Source organism: Pollachius pollachius, assembly GCF_949987615.1.
Source record: "Pollachius pollachius genome assembly, chromosome: 2".
In the NCBI taxonomy this organism is placed as follows: domain Eukaryota; kingdom Metazoa; phylum Chordata; class Actinopteri; order Gadiformes; family Gadidae; genus Pollachius; species Pollachius pollachius.
Window position 1 is genome coordinate 17,116,380 of NC_136935.1, and position 23,051 is coordinate 17,139,430.

Genomic DNA, 23,051 nt, shown 5'->3' on the forward strand with positions numbered 1-23,051 from the left:
TAAATAAGTACGACTGAAGTATTAACATGCAGTTGCAGGTTTAAACCTGTAGGAATAATTCACTTTGTAAGTTGGAATGAGACATAGAAAAATATATAAACTATAATAGAAAAAAAAACATAATAATAATAGGGTATACTTTAATCCTTTGGGGAAATTCCTTCTCTGAATTTAACCTATCTGGGAGTACTACTAATACTAGTACTACTACTACTACTACTACTACTACTACACCCGGAGCAGCTTGCAGTGTTGCCTGTGTTTAGCCATGCATATGATGAAGAAAAGTTCAAAGCTATTGGCTGAGAAATTCAGGGGAGGAGCTCATTAGCATATAACTCGAACACGTTCTGAACCTTTCTGAACGCATACTGAACCTTTCTGAACGCGTGCTGAAGGGCTTTCAGAAGGGCGTTCAATACGGCGTACGGTTTGTCAAACGGCGTTCAATACGGCGTACAGTTTGTCAAACGGCGTTCAATACGGCGTAATGCTGGTCAGAACGCCGTTTATTGTAGGCGAATTGTGGCACACTCGGCTTGCCATATCTGAACGCACGCTGAAAGGCTTTCAGAACGCGTGCTGAAGGGCGTTCAATACGGCGTACAGTTTGTCAAACGGCGTTAAATACAGCGTAAAGTTGGTCAGAACGGTGTTGATTAACAGCGAATTGCGTTGGGAATCTAAAAGTTCTTCACAGCAGGGTTTTTCTTTTTAACAGTCAGAACTAAACAGAACTTGCATGCCTTTATTTCCTTGATGCCTATCACCTACTATCCGTTTTGCTTTTATTTATGAGATGGCAATTGCCATTGCCATTGCAATTTTTTCATTACCAACAGCTGAAATATTGAATCAAATCTAAAATGGAATTAACTAACAACACTTTTTAAACTTCTAAAATCAGTGAACAGCTATTGGACATTGCTAACCACCCCCCAAAAAATATATCAAAGCTTTACAAACTCATCTCATCTATGAGTTTGTAAAGCAATAACACTAACACTTCCCAAACCTTAATGGGAATGTGATCTGTCACTATCTCCCAACCCGGATTTCTGCACACAAATCTGCAGAAACATCTTTACTATGACCACCAACATCAACTCACAACTCATACAGTACAAAACCATTCACAGAACTCACATCACTCAGAGTAAAATGCTTAAAATGGGATTAACTGACACTTGCTAACAATGCACTCCAGGGAGCACTGACACCTATTTGCATGCAACCTGGCTTTGCCAACCTGTTCACTCTATCTGAACCACTGTAACTGAGACACTATCCACGATCCTGGACTGCAGAGTCCCACTGTCTCCTACACCCAATGCCTTCTAGGAGACACTTCAGATACTCCCCTCCCCCCAATCACACAATCTTTCAGACCTAGAAATCTTAAACATTATGCTATATCAACCACTGGACCAATCTAATGTCAGACTACATTTCAACAGAAGAAACTGCAGCATGCAAAAAGAATATCTCTGCTTTTAAAATGACCTGGAAACCTTTCATAACTTTTCTACAAATTTAACAGTAAATACATCCAAGATATCACCAGATTCTCATCACCCTCTCTTCTACCCTCACCTCTCTACCACTCCTGCATCTTCCTCCTTTTCCTCCCTAACAGCACCTTATAATCACACAATGAAATACAGATACACCAACACTCACAACCATAGCACATATCACTCACATACACACAATCCAAATCACAATACTAAATGCAGGTTCATTAGAAAGCTTGTAGTGATGAACTGAATTCTTATGTAGCTTAGTCTGATGGCGTCTTTGGTGTGACTTGTTAGCTTGCATTGTGAACGTGTGCAGTGCCTGATGGGGGTGATATGTATTACTTTTGCTTTATTATGGTGTGCGATAGCTTTTGTGTTACCTATTTATTGTGGGGTTCCCTGTGTGCCGTTTTAGGGCCTACACTTTGCCGTGGTGGGTTATTCGCTTAGGCGGACAACATTTGGGTTTAGGGCTCCATGAATCTGGCCCAGTCTGGCATGTTTGGTAGCTGCATGAATTGTATTAAATAAAGATTATTGTTTCTGCATTTCTGGTGCTGCCTGGTTTGAACATATTCCTCTAGCAACAATCTGACCTCACATTCTAGGTTTATTACACCTAACCCACGGGGACTTTGGCAAGGTCACCGTGGCCTTCGAGCTGAAGGTTTGTCAGCAGCTGAGGCCTGAGGTGGTGGGCATTCATCGCCAGAGACTGACAGGGGACACCTGGGTCCACAAGCACCTGATGGAGGACATCCTCTTCGCCTGCAGGATCTAAGGCAGCATTACTCATTGCGCGGCTCGCAAGCAACATGCGGCTCGCCAAGCCTCTATTTGCGGCTCGCATGGCAGTAAAAATATACAGTGATATGATCATGCAGTGAATGCAGATATTTAAAAAAACAATACAAACAATTATTTAAAAAATAAATCAACAGCGGCATTAAAAGGTGGAAATATAGCCTTGTCTAGAAAATATTTTTAAACTTGCTCGGCTCTACGCTGACAGTGGCCAGATTTGTTATGCAGGAAAACTGCCAGATTGGCGGTTTTCCTGCATAACAAGAGAGAATGTGCTCTTTGGATGGACTTATTCTTAATAACTTATTCTTCAATAGCTTCCACGTTATGTGACCCAGTGTCTCCACATTATTCCAGAAAATAGCACACAGTCACACAAGTCTTAATTTTCCTCTCAAAGTGCACCAGATTGATGCATTCCAGGTTAAAAGGTACCAAATTTTCGGGAGCATGCCCCCGGACCCCGCTAAGGACCGGGTTCCCTCCACAGTTTCACAAAATTCTGTGGGAAACACTGCTTCAGGGAGGACATATTATTAAGCAGGCATACTTATTTATGACTGGATTTATAGCTTTTGATACTTTGCGGTAAAAATGGCTCTCCTGTTGACGTCGTCCTGTCAGTGCGGCTCTCCTGAAAAAAATTGTGAATACCACTGATCTAAGGGGAGGGTCCGACTGGCCAATCGGGGCTCGTCCAGGAGCCTTTTGGTGTTCCCTTAGCAAACCTACTCAAACAGTTGATCTTGTGTTTATAATATATAAGTAATGGCTGCTTGTTTTGATTTGGACCAGTTATTTGATGAACCAACCTGGGAGCAGTTGGAGGGCTGCCGAAAAGTGGATTTGGAAACCATTGCAACACACATTAATATGGATGTTACAAAGCAGGTTCTTAAACGAGACTTGAAGCCTCTTGTCCTGTATAGGTGCATAGAGGAAGGACTTCTTGAGTTGAAATCCCTCACAGGTTATCCAACTAGGTACACTGAAACTGTGGCATTGGAGTTGGAGTGCTCTATATTGGAGGAAGCTCATCAGGAAATCGATGAGAAGTTTAGGAGAAAGGTCACATTGCCATTGTTCGACTCATCTGTAGTTTCATAAGCAGAGCCTAGTACTGAGGCCCGTGTGAAAGTTTGGCTGGTGTTCCTGCATATAGAGGCTCAGGATAGGGCACAGATACCAGGCAGAGTTTGAGATCTGTTACGTATTTTAAACACATAAAGCTACCCACACATAGCCACTAGGAAGTAGGATCGAACACATAAGCCGTAATTACCACACATAGCCACTAGGAAGCAGGACCCGACATATAAGCTGCAATAACTATTCCAGCCATAGAGGGCAGCACCTTTAGACAGGTGAGGAGGGCGAAACCAATACGTCATATAGGCCACGCCTACTCGGTATTAAAGCAGGGCCTGAAGCCAACGAGATCAGATACATCCGGCAGTCCATACTAGGGAGTTAGGTACAGAGGCCTGCTGTTTTTCGCTCAAACGCGTGTCCATACAATTCCCCTCCTTTTGCTTCATAGTTACCATACCGAAATACTTTAACAAATAAAGTGAGTTAAAAGCGATCCGGATAAGGCTACTTTCTTCAAGAACGCAACAGATCCATAAACTAGAGCAAGCAAAGGAACCGGCTTGCTCACATTCGCAGACTGGAACTTGAAGTACAGCTTGAATTGCGCCAATTAGAGCTGAAGGCTAACTCTGGAGTGCCTTTGTTGGCTTCTGAAACCTCTGGCATACCAACTTCCTCTGTTACACTCTTTTTGATAGATGGTGCGTAGCCAGTATTGCTTCTGATTCAGATTGACTCTGTGAACTTGCTCTTCTGGAGGAATTTAAAAACTGTTTACCGGAACAGATGGTGGTTTATTTAAATGAACAGAAAGTGTCCACCCCGCGCCAGGCTGCAGTGTTGGCCGATGAGTTTACATTGACCCATAAGAGGGTGTTTAGTGGTGTTACGTATTTTAAACACATAAAGCTACCCACACATAGCCACTAGGAAGTAGGATCGAACACATAGGCCGTAATTACCATACATAGCCACTAGGAAGTAGGATCGAACACATAGGCCGTAATTACCATACATAGCCACTAGGAAGTAGGATCGAACACATAGGCCGTAATTACCATACATAGCCACAGCCGAGTTAATAGCCGAGTTAAAAGCGATCTGGATTAGACTACTTTCTTCAAGAATGCAACAGTGGTAAGCATAAATCATCCTCAGGCTGTGTTTTTTTCGAGGACTTCTGGCCAAATAGTTATGACTGGGGGCATGCAGGACCAATGGGGCTGTGTCAAAGAAATAAGCAGGAATGCTCCTACTGCCATAGGGTCGGTCACAAAGTGGCAGACTGTTTTGCTCTGAAACGAAAGCATCAGTCAGCCAAGACTGCCTGAAGAACCAAGAGGTGTCAGTTTGGTTAACACAGTTAAAGTCCCACCCTCCAAGGTACTGTGACCCTTGATTAAAACCCTTAATTTCTAAGGGTTTAGTTTCACCGACTGGTGATCCCAAGAATCAGAGACGCATGGAGATCCTGTGTCATACGGGTGGTTCCGTTCATCATTGCAGGCGTCCTTCCCCTGTCTAGTGAATCCTCCTTTTGTTCCAGTGTAAATTGTCTCTGTGAAGCCTCTGCACTTATTCAGCGGATGGGGCTTCCCATGGATGAAGCCGAGCTTACTGTGATCTATAGATTTCTTCTCGCCTCCATACTGCTTAGATGGGGTCACAGTTGTCTTATTGACAGATGCAAATGCTCACGTAAACCTGCCTGACTTCTCTCTTCTGTCTGACGGTGTTTGAGACACAGGGTAGTTGAAGCTGGGATCATTACGTGTTTTAGCTTCTGTGCACACAAACTCAACGAACACAGAGAAGGGAGGACAGCTGACGTTGTTGCGGCATTTGCATTTTGACCCGAACAACGTCGACTTTTCCAGCAGATTATTTGGTAACTTCTCTGCGAGGGGAAGAACACCCCTGGATGTGTCTAGGTGTGATAGATCATATAAAGATAGGCTTCAACCTCCACAAACAGGTCTCCAAATTCGCAGAGCTTTTGTGTTTCTCTGTTAGTCAACTTTGGAATATGCTCTAGTTTTGAGAAGAGGGCTCGCTCGATGGCTTCGGGTGAGCCGTAGGTGAGAGAGAAATATTTTTTTTGGCTGCAGATCCTAGATAGCTACCAGCTAAGCCAGCTTCCAACCTTTTTTTGCTTCAGCATAAGCAGCATCTCTTTCTTTTTCTACCTGAAGGGCTTCAAGGGTAGCTTTAATGCAGGCTTGTTCGACTATCTCCCGTTGAGCATAGGACACTCTGGCTTCAGCTGCTTCAGCTTTTGCTCTTGCTCTTGAGACAGCCAAATGGGCCTTTGAACTGGTAGATGAAACACTTGCTCTTGAACAAGTATTCAGACACTGGGTTTCCCGGCTAACCTCACTGTGAGTGTGTTCCATTTGCACGCTGACAGACTTTCCTCACTCATCTTGTGATGAAATGTGGCTTATGACTGTTTGAGATGGATGATGTTCCACGTGAATGCGCTCCGATGTGTACAACTTGTTGTATTGCTGTCTTTTTACTGTACTGTTCTCACTAGATGAACTTCCAGCTATCCAGTCAGTTAAACATGAACTTCAATGACTCGAAGAGAATGGGATTCTGTATTTGAGTGTGTTAAGTGAAGCTTGTATATTGTAAAACTCTAAAAGAAGAATAAAAGGAAATGGTGGCATTACAGATTAGAAGAGGTAAATGTACAAAGCATGCCTCATACATTAAGTATAAAGAGAACAAACAATGGAGGCTAGAGGCTATGCTATCAACAAGGGAATATGCTAACAAATGAACATATATTAACTGGCTAGCAAAAAGCCTCATGCTAACAAGTAAGCAGGTATAAGCATAGCATGGACAAGTTTAGAGTAAATGTGTTTGCGGAGTAAACATATTTCACACTAAAGGCAAGAAAGAAAGGGTTTTTGCCACATCAAAATATTTCCAACAAAAACATTTACTTACAGACAATGCGTCTAACAGGTATCACAACAAGAGATGACATGAAATTGTGGAGCTGAGATTCATGGTTTGAATGCCACATGTAGACTGACACAAAATGACTACGTCCTATTTTATAGCAAGCTGCACCATCACCGACTACCACGAGGGGCATGAACAAACATAAAACCACACGTTGTTCAGAACAATACACTTTTACTTTTTATTAGTGAATTTGACAAGGACAGGAATACATAATGAATTCACAATGTCCTTTTCACCGCTTCATGCAAAAGCATAAGAATACCCCAACACCGAGCTAAGCATCTTTAGATTGTGTTTGTCTTTGTTGAAATGCCTGTACATTGTGCAGCCCTAGCAATAGACTGTAGATACCATACCTTTGATGTTCCTCCAATCACATCCCCATCTGTTCCTGTTGCATATTTGGCACAGTCGTTATTGTAGTTTCTGCATAATATCTGTCAACAAAATCTTCATCTCCCCTTTGTAATAAACAAAATAAGCATTTTGACAACTGGCACATCATTATCTTGATTTACGACAACAGCAAAAAGACAAAAAAGCAGAAGAGTTGGAATTTTAAATTGACTTAATTTTGCTGGTGTATGTGTGTTTCTCTGTGTTTGTCAAGTGTGTGTGTGTGTGTGTGTGTGCGTTGTGTGGGGGGGGGGTCCTGCTCCTCAGCCAATCCAGTGGCATGGGGAGAATTGGTAGGACACGTCCCGTTAACAGTCTCTCTAAAATAGTCCTATGGTTTGGTCATCATGGTAAAGCCATCAGTCTTTAGGTTATGGTTCATGGCTGATGCCTCTCTCTCCCGCTCTCTCTGTCTTTCATTCTCACTCTCTCTCTCTCTCCTTCTCTCTTTCTCTCTTTCTCTCTCTCTCAATCTCTCTCTCTCTCTCTCTCTCTCTCTCTCTCTCTCTCTCTCTCTCTCTCTCTCTCTCTCTCTCATATATCTCCTTCTCTTTGCTCTCTCACAGTTCACACTTCCACCTGCAGGGGGCAGCAGCACAGCTCAGCACTCCCTCCTTGTCCTGATGGTCTTGCTGACATACTTGACGGCGATCCCCCAGCGTCTCATTAGGTAGACATCAAACACGTACGCCCTGCCTGGCTCCAGGCCCCCTATCACAGCTGTGGTCACGGCCCGCCGGGGGTTCAGCTCCTGGAAGTACTTGCAGAGAACTTGCTCCGTGTCGGGCCGGGACTCGGGCCCCAGGCAGGGAGCGGTTGCGGTGGCGGCCGCGGCAGCGGGCGCCATACCGTCCCCGGGCCCCTCTGGGGGGAGCATCCGGCGGTAGACGCAGTACAAGCTCCGCTCCTCTGTGCCCATCCAGGCCAGTGTGACGCTGCTGCAGCCGCGCAGCCGCTTGAAGGACTTGATCTGCAGGGTGGAGGGCAGCGAGGGCGCCCCCATGCGGTGGTACGCCGACGAGGTCTGCATCTTCACCCTCAGGCCCTCCCCGCTCGCCGCTGCGTCGCGCTCCAGGTGCACCAGGTACGACGAGCTGCCGTGGAGCCACACCTGCACAAGCTCCTCCCCCAGCGCCTGGGAGCTCAGCACCCGGCCCTTGGTCGACACGGTGACCTTCACCCTTGGACCTTCGGACGACCCGCCGCCGCCGCAGCTCTGCAGGGTGAGCAGGCCGTTCTGCTGCCAGCCCCGCGGGCGGAAGCTGAAGAGCTGCTCCTCCGTGTGGGCGGTAGTGGTGCGGGGGGCATCGCCTCGGAAGGTGACCCAGCGGAGCTCCCCCTCCCGCAGTGGGGCCACGGCGGGCCGCGCCTCCTCGTGCGTGCGGGCAAAGGTGCCCGTGTACGCCGCGCTGGTGCCGTTGGCCGCGTCCACCGCGAAGACGTCAAAGTAGTACTGGACCTCGGGGAGCAGCTCGGAGACGGTGCACACGTTCTCCGCGCCGCGGCACACACATGGCGGGGCGGCGTCGGCGTTTCGGAGGGCGGGAGGGGGCTCCGGCCGGGCCTCTCTGCGGTAAGACCCCTTCCGCTGGGGCTGCTGCTGCTGCTGCTGCGGCGCCCGCCATAGGTCCTTGGTCAGCGGCCACATGCCGGTCCCCTTCCCTTGAGCGTCCTCCCTCGCCCCCCCTCCTCGTCTAGGGGGTTTGTCCGCCTCCCTGTCCTTGCGGGGGCCCTCCCGGGCGGCACACATGCTGGGGTAGTTGTGGTGGGGGTTGACCAGGACGCAGTAGTCGTAGCCCTTCCTGGCCAGGGAGGGGCTGGGCTCCCAGCTGAGGGTGACGCTGGTCATTCCCACCCCCAGGATGTGGACACGGGGGTCGGCCGGCAGCTGGGGGAAGGCCCCCGAGGTCCCGGGGCCCACATGGAGGTACACCTCTGCGCGGGTGTCCTCCTCCTTGCTGCGCAGCCTCAGGACGTAGATGGAGGCGGCGGCGTGGGGGGGCCCCGTGTAGTTGTCCATGGCATTGCCCGTGTAGCTGTAGATCTTGTCTTCGCTCCCGGGGCCCCTCCACCAGACCTCCGGCACGCTTTTCTTGCTGCTCCCTGTTTTGGGGAAGGAAACACCGAATGCTCAAGGCTAGGACGGCTTTTTCCTGCACAAAGCGAGACATGGTGACATACTGTCGTGTTATTTTAAGGAAAGAGGGAAGCCGCAGATTAATATCTTACGAAGGTTTTTAGGGTCCAATTCCATCTCCCTTAAGCAGAGATATTTCTTTGAAAAGAACCAAATGCCGGCGATCAAAGTGAATAATTCAAGCTAGCGATGGGGGCTCATGGGTTCTGGATTTGAATGATTTATGTGTCACTTTATAAAGTCCTAAAAATGTTGCACCATGCAGAGTCCTACTCTGTTCACTTCAGAAGGAAAGGTACCAATTGACGATGGCTTTGGTAGGTTCTTGATTTTCAGTAATTATGAAAAGATATTCACTTGTGACATTCATTGGCCTAACTTTATCCATTTTATTATCATAACTCTCTGGTGCATATAATTCCTTTGTGTGCACAGAGAATCAATAGACTGAAATATGAGGTGTGTGTGTGTGTATGTGTGTGTGTGTATATGTGTGTTTGTCTGTATGTGCGTGTGCCAGAGAGTGAGACGGAGTGAGTGAGGGAGCACATTAGATATTTATGAAATCAGATAACCTGATAGCATCTCATTCACAGTCAATCCTATCTCTGTCGCTCAATATCTTAACCAGAGAGATAGTCGATATGATGGCTCACGGCATCTGGCAAAACTCGTATTATTTACTGTGTACATGATTGACGTCATTGTAGGCCTACGCTGGATATTTTCATTGATGGATAAAAAAAGGTGCATTCAGCTATATTAATCACAATGAGCTAAATGAATATAAATAAATTCCTGCAAATAAATATAATGTTTCAAAAACTATGCAATCAAACAAATATAAAATCATTTGTTTAAGCAGTTGTGTTGTTCCTGTTAATATGTTATGTTGCTATGTGTGTGCGCACATGGCAACACCGTGCATGCATGTATGTGTGTGCCTGTATCTGTGCGTGTGAATCTGTGCATGTGTGTGTTTGCGCCTGTGTCTGCCGGTGTGCATGTGTGTGTGCGCATGTGTGTGCATTTATGTGCTTGTGTGTGTGTGTTTGTGTGTGTTTGTGCGTGTGTGGGTGTATGTTTGCCTGTGCTTTACTGTGCATGTTTGAATGTGTGTGTTTGTGCGTGTATGTGTGCTTGTGTGTGTGTGTGTGTGTGTGTGTATGTGTGTCTTACATGGCAGGCTCTTGAGGGGTCTATCCTTGATGGTGCGAGACGTCAGGCTCCATTCGACGGGAGCATCACAGGGACTGACCGTCACAGCCATCATTACCGCCTTCTTCTTTAGCGTGAAGTAAAGTCTAGAACAGACCAACCACGTAGTTTAAAATGGAGAACTTCCTCTGATTGTGAAGTTTCCTCCACATGCCCCAAGGTGACTTGAAGGTAAGCCTGCATTGACTTTTTACTTTTTCTGATAGATATCAGGGTGTTAATTCATTTATCAGATGCTTTTCTCCACAGTGACTTTGAGGGATTTCCGATATAGGTCATTAAAGGTCAGATTTTAGGGCTACTATTTGAGGCTGATTTGTTAGACATTGTCTAGCCATGCATCGGCTATTAGTGAGGGAAATGCGCTGTGAGAATATGTTTCAATTAATTGTGCCTGCGTCTGTATTAGCCAATTTAGATTTTAGACTGCTGCTTTCTTGCTCTTTCCTGACCAATCAGTGCAATACTTCCTTAATTGGTTGAGAGAATGCCTCTTGCCTGTTGATCACATATGTGTGAAATGTAACACAATGCTATTTTCTGCTCTCTCTCTGTACTACTCTGGAATGTACATACGGCAGCTTTAATGAGCAGGCAAGGGGTCAGCTTGGGCTACTGGCTCATGCAGGTTGTCTGCCTGGGCCCCATTGGGGATCAACCCAAGAACCTTTAGCCTGGGAACCAGCCACACAAGCCGCTACAAAATCCTTCCCCCTTATCCAATGGCTGAAATGATCTACAATTCTTGCTAAGCATTTATATTTATATTTCATGGGTCAAATGCAATCATGTTGGATTTTAAATATGCATGTGGCATGGCAGCTTGCAATTGCAAGAAATAGTGACTGGTGTAGCCTACATAGTCATTATTATGCCCCTACAACTCTTTTTGATTTTGACCCTCATATCTCATTGAGTCTCATGTAAGTGAGAAAATTGTGGTTTTATAAGTAATAGAGTGCAGGCTAACCAGTAGATTAGTGCAGTGCAAGGTGTCTTACACATCCCTTCCTACTTTCAGTTCAAATGCCATGTAATCCAACACCCAACATCCACAGCCCAATGGCTGCACGGTTGACTGTGCAATGATGAGATATTACAAACATAACAAAACCAGCAGCCTTTAGTGATCTATTCTGCTGCACATATTGAATACAAAAAAAGACTTAGCAGATACTATTGTTAATGATGAAACATTGGCGGTAAAATGGTGATGCGCTCATTGATACTTCTGTATCCATGCTAAAATAATTGTACGTAATGTGGTGCAGATGGCTGTGTGTGCTAAAACAGATGCCTTGCAGTGTTATTCTCAAGGACGGCTTGTCACTTGTCTAATTGAGTGATTAATCCATGGTTTATCAATGTTTTCCCTCTGTTATTTACAATGGTTCCCTGCTGCATGACTGCACAGATAAACAGACTGGGAGATGTGATTCTCTGTTTGTAGTTAAGCCTGTACCGACCTAAATCCTATTAATAAATGACAGAAATAAGATGAAGTGTACAATAAGCACAACTCATTATCCCAAACGTTTAAGTTAGAATATTAGTAAGGCCTATATTAACAATGAAAACCTAATTATGTAATTACTATATGGCTAATCACTTTGACTTTCAAATTTTCATCCTTACATTTTAGTTGTTTTCTTCTATTCATCATGGACTATCTAGTTAGGAGATTTAACTTTATATTTTTCTTCATGAATAGGCCTATGTATTTGTAATTAGCATTTAATTGACTTGGAGTAAAAACAGATCAATTAATATAAATGTTGAGTACAAGTAATGCTTTTTCCCATTCTCTCTTTCTCTCTCGCTCTCTCTCTCTCTCTCTCTCTCTCTCTCTCTCTCTCTCTCTCTCTCTCTCTCTCTCTCTCTCTCTCTCTCTCCCTCTCTCTCCCTCACCTCCGGGTGCGTCCCTTGGGCAGTGCCACGGTGGTGACCCTGCCCTCCTCCAGACCCACGGTTGGCCTCAGCGGCACCTCGTTCTCGGGGGCCAGGGCGCTGGAGTGCGCCGGGGTCCAGCGAACGCCGCAGACCAGCGCGAGGGCCACGCTGAAGCCCCACGCCACGCCCCTGAGCTCCATCTCCCTTAGGCTCTCTCTCTCTCTCTCTCTGTTCCTCAATGGGTGTGCGTGCCTCGTGCGCTACCAGGGCCTGGAAAGGGCAGAGTGGAAGGTCAAGTCCATCCGTCAGCGTCTCGTCAGGGCACCAAGGGATGTGCGGGCGTACTTGCATCCCCCGAGCAAGGCACTAAAGAGGTCCAGCGGCCTGATCATTCATTAATGCGAGGGAACATTCCTCCCTGCTCAGACAGAATTATTCATGTGGGGAAAGAAAAAAGTAATTGCAAATGCTATCTTACTCTGGGAGCCGTATGGCACAGCTTGACACACGCGCGCCGGAAAAACACATATACAAACAACCGACCAACCCACCCCCATTTTCAAAGGCTTAATCGGGTTTTCTCACTCCGTCGTCTTATGTTCTATTCTTGGCAATGCGTTTCGGTGGATTTGTACTTGAAATCATGTTTTCTTTTTTAATATGTAAGGGTTGTTCGCAGACGTGATACCCCTCCACGTTCGGCGAAGCTCTTTTGATCTTATGAACAGCGGTACCTGATGTTGTTGTGGAGCAGCATCATCCAATAATCCCACAGTAGGTGTAGAAGACAAAGTAGACAACGTCCAACAGATCAGAGAGCCGGATAACTAGTACCCATTGCGTTGCATCTCTCCTATCGCTAATACTTTTTCTATTTTTCATACTTTCTCTGTCTCTGTTTGCCCTCTCGGTTGGTCTGTACTCTGCCTCTCCTCTATCCCTCTTCTATCTGGATGGGCGCCTTTGCATGTACATGCTTATTGTTATGTATAACGTGTCGATAGGATTATTAGTGACTCTGTTTGCCGAGTTCCAACTCGTCCCCAGGGAGAAAGAGAGAGAGAGAGAGAGCGAGAGTGAGTGAGAGTGAGTGAGAGAGAGAGAGAGCGAGAGAGAGAGAGAGGGAGAGAGAGAGAGGGGGAGAGATCGAGACGGGGAGAGAGAGAGAGAAAGGGAGAGAGAGAGACAGAGAACACGAGAAAAAGACAGAGAGGTTGAGAGAGACAGAGAGCACGACAGATAGACAGCAAGTGAGAGAGAGATAGAGATGGAGAGAGAGAGAGATAGAGATGGAGAGAGAGAGAGAGAGAGAGAGAGAGCAGATTTATTCAAAGTCACAAAGCCTTCACAAGTCTCAGTCTCTCTATCCCTCCCTCCCACCCACTGCACTCCCCCCAACCCCACCCTGTGTTAACAAACTGTTTTGTCCCGCAGATCAGATGACAGTCACAGCGGAACGTAGGAAGCAGCCAAATAAGGCACATCTGAGGGTCTTCTGGGCCCCTCGAATTCACAGGGAATCTAAACTCACAACCCCACCACCCCCACCGCCGACAACAACACGCGGCTACAAAGTAGCGTATAGTCGCACCCGCTCATTATTCCTTCATAGAGAGAGAGAGAGAGAGGGGTGTGCGAGAGAGAGGGAGTGAGAGGGAGAGACGGAGAAGGCTAGATAGAGGCGGGTGGGCAGGGTAAGGGAGTGGGAGAGATAGAGAGAGAGAGAGGGGGAGACAAAGAGTGACAGAGGGGTGCGGGGGAGAGGGAGTGAGAGGGAGAAAGAAAGAGAAGGGGGAGATAATAAGGGAGAGGGGGAGAGAGAAAGAGGGGGTTGACTACCCATAAAACGTTAACTAAAAGACGGAGAGAGGGCAGATTGAAAGAATTAAAATGGGAGGGAGCGAGAGAAAGATGGGGGTCATAGGGCTGTGGTGGTGAAGCGGGGAATGATAGATAAATAGAGGAGGACTAGGATGAGGAAGAGGAAACAGATCTTTGAATAGTCAGAGATCATATGAATAGACTCAGGTAGACCCGAACCAAACTAAATGATCTGTGTTCACTACAGCCCCTCGCCCCAAACCATTCTCAATGTGTCACCAACTTCAAGTCTCTATCTATTGCTCTGTCTCTCTGTCCGTCTCTCCCTCTGGCTCACTGTCTCTCTTTCTCTCTCAGTCTCTCACTCTCTCTGTCTGTCTCTTGCTCTCTCTTTCTTTCTCTCTCTCTCTCTCTCTCTCTCTCTCTCTCTCTCTCTCTCCCTGCCTCTCTAACTGGCTCACTTGTTTTCCATCTTGATAAAGATGCAGACGCACAAAAGCTTGGCAGGCTTGTTTCTTCAAAACACTCCTGCTGATAAAATATGCATTAGGCTCTTCAGCAATTATGGCCAACTGAATTTTCATAAGGCAAAATGGCTTAGTTTCTGAGAGAGAGAGAGAGAGAGAGAGAGAGAGAGAGAAAAAGAAAGACAGACAGAGAAAGACAGACAGAGAGAGCGAGCCGTAGTGAACTTAACTCCTGTCCTCTATAAATAAATTCGCATTCCAGCGTAAACACAGAGAAGTCATGACTCTTAACGGCGCCCGCTCGCAAGTTTCAACCTCTGTGTTTATTTTTATTTTTCAACTATTTTGCGCCTCCTCTCCTTCCCTCCGCGTCTGCATGCTACTTTGAACTCCATCGGATATAACTCAACCCTCGCGGGCCGGTCCGGGCTTGCTTAGTCAAAAGCGATACCAGTGATATTAATAATGGTGTGAGCCCCGGTGCAGCAGTCTGTCCCGTCACTAGTAGACTGCGCCATGGCTCCTCTCCTGCTAGCTCCACGGGCTCCATTCACCTTCTGTTGTCAGTGGGTAGGGGCAGATTAAATGGCATGGAGGGGACGGAGAGCGAGGGCAGGGGAGGTGGGGGGTGACGGCAGGATCTGTGGCCCGCGCCTCCCACCACCACCACCAGCTCCTCCTCCTCCACCACCACCACAACCACCAGCACCATTCTCATCCCCACCACACATACAATCCACAATGGGCGCAGGTCCGAGGCTTGGTGATCTGATTGCCGGGTAAGGAGAGACGGCTTTGGGGAGATCGGTCAGGGCTGACGGCTTCTTTCTAGCGCCCCGCTTGTCTTTGGTGTGGAACACATCCCAACGCGTGAGACACTCATTCTTTCATCGTCATCTATGTGCATTTCCTCTGTCATCCCTTCATCTTTTTCCGCTAGCGTATGTATGTTTCGCTTTTCCACCTGCACTCCCCCCTGCTTATATAGATCCCCTTAATGCTCTGACGCCAATTCGGTCAGAGCAAGGACAAATTGGTTATATGTATTGCACGTTAATAAGCATGCTTCAATCAATTCATCAATGCATCAATGCAGACCAACACACCCGGTACCTGAGGGAAGAACTAAATGGATAACAAATATATTCAAAACAAACAAGATTATATATACAATATACAAGATTCATTCATGGTTAGTTTATTCTGTTTTAACTGTATGCATGTTTGTTTATCATTGAGCCTTGAACCAATACAAAGCACTCCAAACAAACTTCATGCTCTAAAACCAAAAAACTCTCCTTCTAGGGTCTACGATCAAAACAACAATCAAAAGAGAAAAGAAAACCAAACTTTTCCTTTAAAACCCATTAACAACACAACACGGCGCCACACAGCACACAACAGCAGGATCCCCTTACCTTCTCCCAAGACTGGCTGTGTCCTCTATTGTGGAGCAGGAGCAGGAGACGCAGGAAAACACAGCGACAACCAGGATCAAATGAGCGCCAGCGCGAGTGGATGGAGGAGCAGGGGCAGAGAGAGAAGGGGAGGAAGGGAGGGAGGGAGGGAGGGAGGTTGGGGTGGAATTCAAAGCGTCCGAGAGTAGAGGAGACGAGAGGAGAGGAGGAAAGGAGAGGAGGAGGGAAGGAGCGACAGCAGGTTGTTATCGGCTGTTCCTCTGACGTCTCCCGACGGGCTGCTACTCTGCTGGCTGCTCCGGGAGGCTGTCCCGGCAACAACTCCCCGGACCAAGGCTCCCCCGGTGGAGGAGGGTGAGGAGAGGGAGAGGAGAGGGAGAGGGAGGTGTGTGTGTCTGCGCGTTCCCCTGGCTCTTGCTGCTCTCTGTGGTCTCTCTCTCTCTCTCTCTCTCTCTCTCTCTCTCTCTCTCTCTCTCTCTCTCTCTCTCTCTCTCTCTCTCTCTCTCGCTCACACGTGGAGCCATACACCCTCCCCACCCCACCACCCCTCCCAACCCTACTCCCACCCAACCTAACCCTCACCCTCCCCTCCTACCCTGCCCTCACTGTGTGCCGAACGCCGTGTGAATGTCAGCGTGTCCATGTACACCCCCCCCCCCCCCCCCCCCCCCACCTCACCCTCACCCCCAACCCCACGTCAACATCCCCCCTCTATTCACTTATTTCTCTCCTTCTTGTTTCTTCCTTCGGTTTCTTCCCGTCTTCCCCCTCTCGGCTCCTCCGTTTGCGTTCCGTGCTTTCCGAGCGCCGCTTACTTGCCATTTAAATAGGGCTCAAGTGTGAGCTATAGCGGATGTATGTGTATGTTAGTGGTTTCTGTGTGTGTGTGTGTGTGTGTGTGTGTGTGTGTGTGTGTGTGTGCAATCTGAGAGTGAGGGAGTTAGTGGGAGAGTGCCAGGGGGACTGGCGGTGTGGATGAAAAAGAGGGTGTTGACGAGATGTGAGAGGGAGAAATAGAGAGAGTGTGTGTGAGAGAGAGAGAGAGAGAGGGAGAGAGGGGAAAAGAGAGAGCGAGAGAGAGAGAGAGCGGGGGTCACTTTGTGTGGTTTGTCCCAGCGAGTGGTGCGTGTACAGGGGGGGTTGGCGGTGTGGACCTATTTAACCAGTTATCTGCAGTGTCCGATAACATCTGTCCCAGGATCAGGCCCGGGCCAGCGGCTGGAGGTGACCATGTCTTTGTGCTGTAATCATCTGTTTGATCAGGTGCTGAGTCCTTGTAAAATGAACACACAGCCGTACAGGGCCCCGCCAATTCGCCGCCCGGAAAGTGTGTGTTTTGTATTATCGTCCATGCTGCAAAATAAATACTCTGTATTGTCTTTTTACCAAGAGGCTTACACACCAGAGAGCCCTGCCCAGCAGCATGAATGAAGCAGGACGTTTTAAGATGTTTCACTAAAACAATCTGTTAGTGTTCGGCGACAACTGATACAGAGTCTGGACCCCCACCAAATGCTTGGTTGGTCTCGACTCTCATACAAATACAATTCAATATTTGGCAGAGAACATTACAAAGATTCCCTATTCTCAACAAACAGGCAGCAAAGTTTGTAAATTCTCTATAGGTCAGAGGCAAAGGTTTGTGGCATTTGTGTGTGTGCGTGCGTGTGTGTTTGTGTGTATCGAGTAGTCTGTGTGTATGTCTCAGTGTGCTGTGCTTGTATGTGAGTGTATGAGTGTCTTTGTGTTTGTGTTTGTGTGGGTGCTTGCACGTGTGTGTTTCTAGGTGTGCACATATGTGTATGTGTGTGTGTGTATGTGTGCATGTGTGTGTGTGTGTGTGATGGACGGGAAGGGGTCAAATTCATATCAGTGGTTCATCAGCCCCACCCAGCTCCTCTGTCGTCTCCCCGTAGCGGTAGGCCCTTGTGCCCCGCCGGCCACATTCTCCCAGAGCCCTCCAATCAATATCATCAGGGGAATTAAAAAAAGAAAGTGGCCCCTCCCTCCCCCTCCCTCCTCTCTCCCTCTCCCCCCCATTCAGTGACCGGCCTTGGCTGACTCATTCACCAGGTACTTCAGTGTAGTACTATTGAGGTCGCCCTGAATGGGACCCACTTCACCCCAGAGGGAGTATTGTCTGGCTTTGTGGTAAAGACCCTGTGCCCCACCCCCCCCCCCCTCCCCTTTTCCCTCTCCTGCTCTGGTTTTGATCATGTCTTGGCAACTTTACCCCATTCATTCATTTATTCATTCATTCATTCATTCATTCATATGCAATATTACAATAAGCAATGCTACAACTGTGATTGACAGGAATGTATCACTGGAGCCGCAGCAGAGCGGCCAAAACAATGCCTGATCTTCTTTTTCACTGATCTTTATTCCTTGAAGTGTGGTTCCCTCTCTGGTGGAGGACTCTCCTTCTAAGACCCGCTCCCTCCCTTCCTTCCTTCCTTGCTTCCTTACTTCCTATCCCCTCGCTCTTTATGTCTCTATCTCGCTGGCCCACTTTTACGGTCCCTCTGAAGTCCTGAAAGTTGACAATCTGGCAGAACACGATACGACAGCTGCTCGACGCAGGCTTATACACGGTGACCTTGGGGACTCACTTCCTCACATGCAGCTGAGCGAGCGGCCAGAGATTATATAGGCAGCCGCGTCGTTAGAAAAATAATGTGGATGCAAAGGTGATTTGGGCTCAACTACAGAGAAGGAGGAAAACAGGCCGGTCGGTCATTTGTCGGGCATAATGTACGATCAAGGAAGGCACGTGCACGCGCAAGCACATAAACAATAGGCACACACGCACACACATTCACAGGCAAACACACATGCACACACACATGCATACAAGCATGCACATGAGCACCTGCACACACCTGTACATAGACACACACACACACAAACACAGGTTAGTCTCACTCTCTCCCTCTCTCTCTCGCCCTCTCTCTAGCTCTCTCTCTCTCTCTCTCTCTCTTTGGTGCTATCTATGCCATCAGGAGTGCCCTGAATATTTCTTTTGATCCCGTGTAGCTTCCAGGCCCTCTCTTGTGTTGCTTTTTAATAATTTATTGACAAACAGCCAATGGACAAACTCTGTATGGAGAGAGAGAGAGAGAGAGAGAAAGAGATCATTGGTATAATTGCATGACAAAAGACAAAAACAAGGCAAAACTGCCCCTATATCTATAATTAATATATGCTTGTTGCAATCTATAATGTAGATAGCTGTGCTCCCTCTCTCTCTCTCTCTCTCTCTCTCTCTCTCTCTCTCTCTCTCTCTCTCTCTCTCTCTCTCTCACGCTATCTCTTTCTCCCTATAGAAACATACATATTAATATGTATATACATGTACAAAAAAAAAAAAGAATAATTCTTAAGTGTCCCATTAGAAGTATTAAGGTATCATCTGAATGTGTGCTTCCAACAGTTGGCTCAACGCAGGGCATATGAGGAGAGAGTGTTTTTGGGGGAGTGCGCGACAGAGAGAGATATATGGATATGAGAGAGAGAGAGAGAGAGAGAGAGAGAGAGAGCATTGATTTATTAACAGAGGGAGCATCAAGGAGAAAGGGAGAGGGATGAAGACAGAGCTGAGTGCTAGCTGACAACGGGTTAACAGGATTCTTTATTTTTAACAACATATCATCACCAGACGCCCATCTGCTCCTGTGCTGGCAGGGTCCCCTGGGAGAGTGTGTGTGTGTGTGTGTGTGTGTGTGTGTGTGTGTGTGTGTGTGTGTGTGTGTGTGTGTGTGTGTGTGTGTGTCTGTGCATGTGTGTGAGTGGGTGTGTTTTTTTGTGTGCCTGTCTATATGGGTGTGTCTGTGTGCATGTGTGTGTGTATGTGTACGTATGAGTGTGTGTGTTTGTGTGTATTTGTGTATTTTTGTGTGCCTGACTATTTGTGTGTGTCTGTATGTGTGTGTATGAGAGAAATAGGGATGTGAGCACACCATCACAGATCGGATCACCAATCATTAACCGGGGGGAGGGTGGGTGTGTGTATGTGTGTGCGTGCACACGTGTGCACACGTGTGTGGATGGGGGAGGGTTGTAAAAGGTTATAGAGGTAAGTGAGGGGGTGGCACAGATATCTGTGTTCTAGCAGTCGATGTGTGGCAAGCCGGTTAGAGGGCAGTGGAATAGAATAATGACATAGAATAATGACATCAAGGTTCTGACAAAGTAGTTTACTGCACGTGTGTATGCGTGTGCATATGCCAAGATGTGTGTGTGTGTAAGTGTGTCTCTTGGGGCGTGCATGTGTGTGTGAATGCGTGGCGTGCATGTGTGTGTGCGGAAGTGTGTGTGTCTGTAGTTCTGTGCATGTCTGCTTGGCGTGCATGTGTGTGTGTGGATATGTGTGAGTGTTTGGTTCTGTTTGTGTGTGTGTGTGTGTGTGTGTGTGTGTTCATGTGTGTGTGTGTTCGTGTGTTTGTGTGTGTGTGTGTGTGTGTGTGTGAATGTGTGGTATGTGTGTGTGTTTGTGTTGTTCTGTGTGTGTCTGCATTGCATGCATGTGTGGATGAATGCATGGCTTGTGTGTGTGGATGTGTGCGTGTTTGGTTCTGTTAGTGTGTGTGTGTGTCTGCGTGGGGTGCATGTGTGTGTGTGTATGTGAATGCGTGGTATGTATGTATGTGTGTGTGTGTTTGTGTGTGTGTGTGTGCGTGTTGATGTGGTTGTGTGTGTTTGAGTAGGTTAAAGTGGTGTTCAGGACGAAGTGGAGGACTATGACCACCCGTCGGAGGTTGGATGTGGTTGGGGGGGCAGTGGTATAGGACGGTGCTGTTGCGGTAATGGGAGTGAATCTATTAGTAGAGTATAGGGGGTGGGATGAAGACACACAAAGAAGGGGTGTGAAGGAGGAAGCGGTATGGGGGGGGGTTGAATCATGGAGCGGACCACAAGGGGTGCCCCCCCCGCCCAGAACTCATTTTATTTCCACTGATAAAGGGACAGGTCCCTGGGGAGGAAGACGACCGCCAGTTGAGAGAGGTTGTCTAGTTAGTGTGTTTGAGTGTATGTGTGTTTCTGTATGTGTGTGTGTTTTTTTTCTGTGTGTGCGTGTGTGTATGAGGGTGTTTCTGTGTGTGGTTTTGAATGTGTGTCCGTGTCTGTGATTTGGTTGCTGAGTTTCACAAGTCGCTCCTTATTACCAAATACAGCCTGATCTTGCTAGAATATGCTGTATATATTATAATATTTCTCTCTCTCTCTCTCTCTCTCTCTCTCTCTCTCTCTCACACACCCTCCAATGGTCCCCATCATCCAACCATAAGATGCCATGGCTGCTGATGTGTGAGATGTAAGGAGGAGATGCTGTTTTGATGTCTGGGGTGATGCTGGTGTTTTTATTTATTTTTGTGAGTAACTGATGCGCCTCGTTTCAGCTGATCTGCGTCTCCTGTCTTGTTGTGTTTTTTCATCGTTATAATTTGTTTCTTCCATCTTGATCTTGAATTGCTTTATATGCATCCCCCATCTTGTTCTTCATGGGAGGTGAACGCGCAGACTAATTGGGCCTGAGAGGTACTAACAGATTAACCCGGGGGCCACACAGACACACATCTGGTTATTGATCTGTATACCGGCAACACATGCTCCCTCGATCACACAACCACTCACACAAGGACTCACAAAACACACTCATATGCTTACACTTGACGCACGCATCGACACACACAAGCAGAGACGCACACACAGACATGCAGATACTTCTAGGAAAAATACGTTACGTAAAGAAAGGCAGCAGTTTGATTGAATTCAGATAAAAGCTATAGTTTGCCTTGATCACGTTTGGACGACCTTCTCAGGGGTCAATGGAGAACTGTGAGAATGTTCCATGCTGTTCTGGGACGCCTTTCACTGCTGTAAAGCAGACTTTGTTCCATTAGAAATACCTTTTTATCCTTCTCTCTATCCCCGCCCACCTGACAACCCCGCTTTCCCTGCCACACCTTCCCCCATCCATCTCTCAGTTCTCCATCTTTTCCTCATATCTGATCAATTTTTTATGCATTAATCCATTAATCTCCGCTCCCATTTACACAGCATTACCATCTCCATTTGTATTTATTTCTCTCTCTCTCTCTCTCTCTCTCTCTCTCCATCATTCTCTTTCCATCTCTTTGTCTCTCTCCATCCCTCTATTTCTCCCCATACCCTTTTACCCTGACATTTATGTCCTCCATTTCCTCCTCTTCTACTTTTTTATCCCTCTTCCTCTGCTAGTCACGTCTTTCCCGCACTAAGCTTGTTTTCTGCTTTTTGTTTTAGCTTATCTCCTGTGTGCCCCATTAGGGAGAAATATGGCAGATATGCATAAGCTAAAACTACTATCTTTCTTATTTCTTCTTATCATCTCTGACATCACAGATTTCGTTGTTCAATCATCAGGCAACATTTATTCATTTAAATGTGATGGTGTTCCTTTAATGATGCTTTGTACAAAATAAGTAATATTATTCAGATTTGACCTTATACATTTATTATTTATGGGACTCTTCCTTACAAAGCAAATACATTCACAAAGGAACGACAGCAGTTTCCAAACAGATAACATATTGAATCTGTAAATTTGCACTGGGTGTAGTACCATGTGAAGCCGATAGGGGAAGCAGCGGGTGATTACTGCTCATTAGAGTGATGCTGTTGCAATACGACTGTTGTTTTTGCTGATGATGGATGCCGCTGGTGCTGATTGATCTGATTATCCACAGAGCTGTTCTTAGAGTTGAAAAGTTGGAGGTAGCTCTTGAGACCGTTGTTAAAGGTTGTTTTCAGTGTTCATGGGACATAGCTGTCGTGAGCCCATTTTGATTGCTGTCAAAAAAAGAAAATATAAGGCTAAAAGGTGACAGAAGCACTGGCATGTGTGTTTCTGGTATCACTCCTTGTCACATGAAGTTCACAAATACTACTATACCTATATTAATAACAACAGAAAAACTAAATATATTTTTATTTTATTTCCGGATGCAGCAAACAAAGATGATCTCTTGGAGGTGATGACTTTGGAATAGGATTCCGTATGGGCATCAAAATCAATATGTTTTAAGTTGCACGACATGAGATCATTTAAAAAATAAAAATAGAAATGCCGTCACTCACACATGAAGCGGTAGAACCAGGCCTCGGAGCGGTTCACCAGGCAAGATGTCCACTCTGGCAGGGTGACCTTCCTGTTGTGGTTACTGTCACATGACCTGCACATACAGCACAATGCAGCAGCGCAATGGGAAACCTGCACCACATTGCAGTCTCTACATGTTGAGACCTGACACAAACCCAATCACACATT

The 23,051-nt window shown here is 46.7% G+C and overlaps 2 protein-coding genes across 2 annotated transcripts in view; both read right to left on the reverse strand.

Annotated features, from left to right (window-relative positions):
* Nucleotides 1-7,392: 7,392 nt before the first annotated feature.
* On the reverse strand, nt 7,393-12,236 carry ndnfl (neuron-derived neurotrophic factor, like; the record flags this gene model as incomplete). The annotated part of the gene is made up of 3 exons (XM_079730841.1): nt 7,393-8,894; nt 10,108-10,232; nt 12,055-12,236. 3 exons carry the CDS (start codon nt 12,234-12,236, stop codon nt 7,393-7,395), a joined length of 1,809 nt encoding a protein of 602 aa, XP_079586967.1.
* A 10,163-nt stretch (nt 12,237-22,399) lies between these two features.
* Nucleotides 22,400-23,051, reverse strand: part of sparcl2 (SPARC-like 2) — a gene marked incomplete at its 5' end in the record, with an annotated part of 5,859 nt that continues 5,207 nt past the window's right edge. Inside the window, 2 exons of the mRNA XM_079729096.1 lie at nt 22,400-22,573; nt 22,862-22,956. Coding sequence (XP_079585222.1) covers nt 22,518-22,573; nt 22,862-22,956 — 151 coding nt within the window. The 3' untranslated portion in view covers nt 22,400-22,517. The remainder of the gene's footprint in view (nt 22,574-22,861; nt 22,957-23,051) is intronic.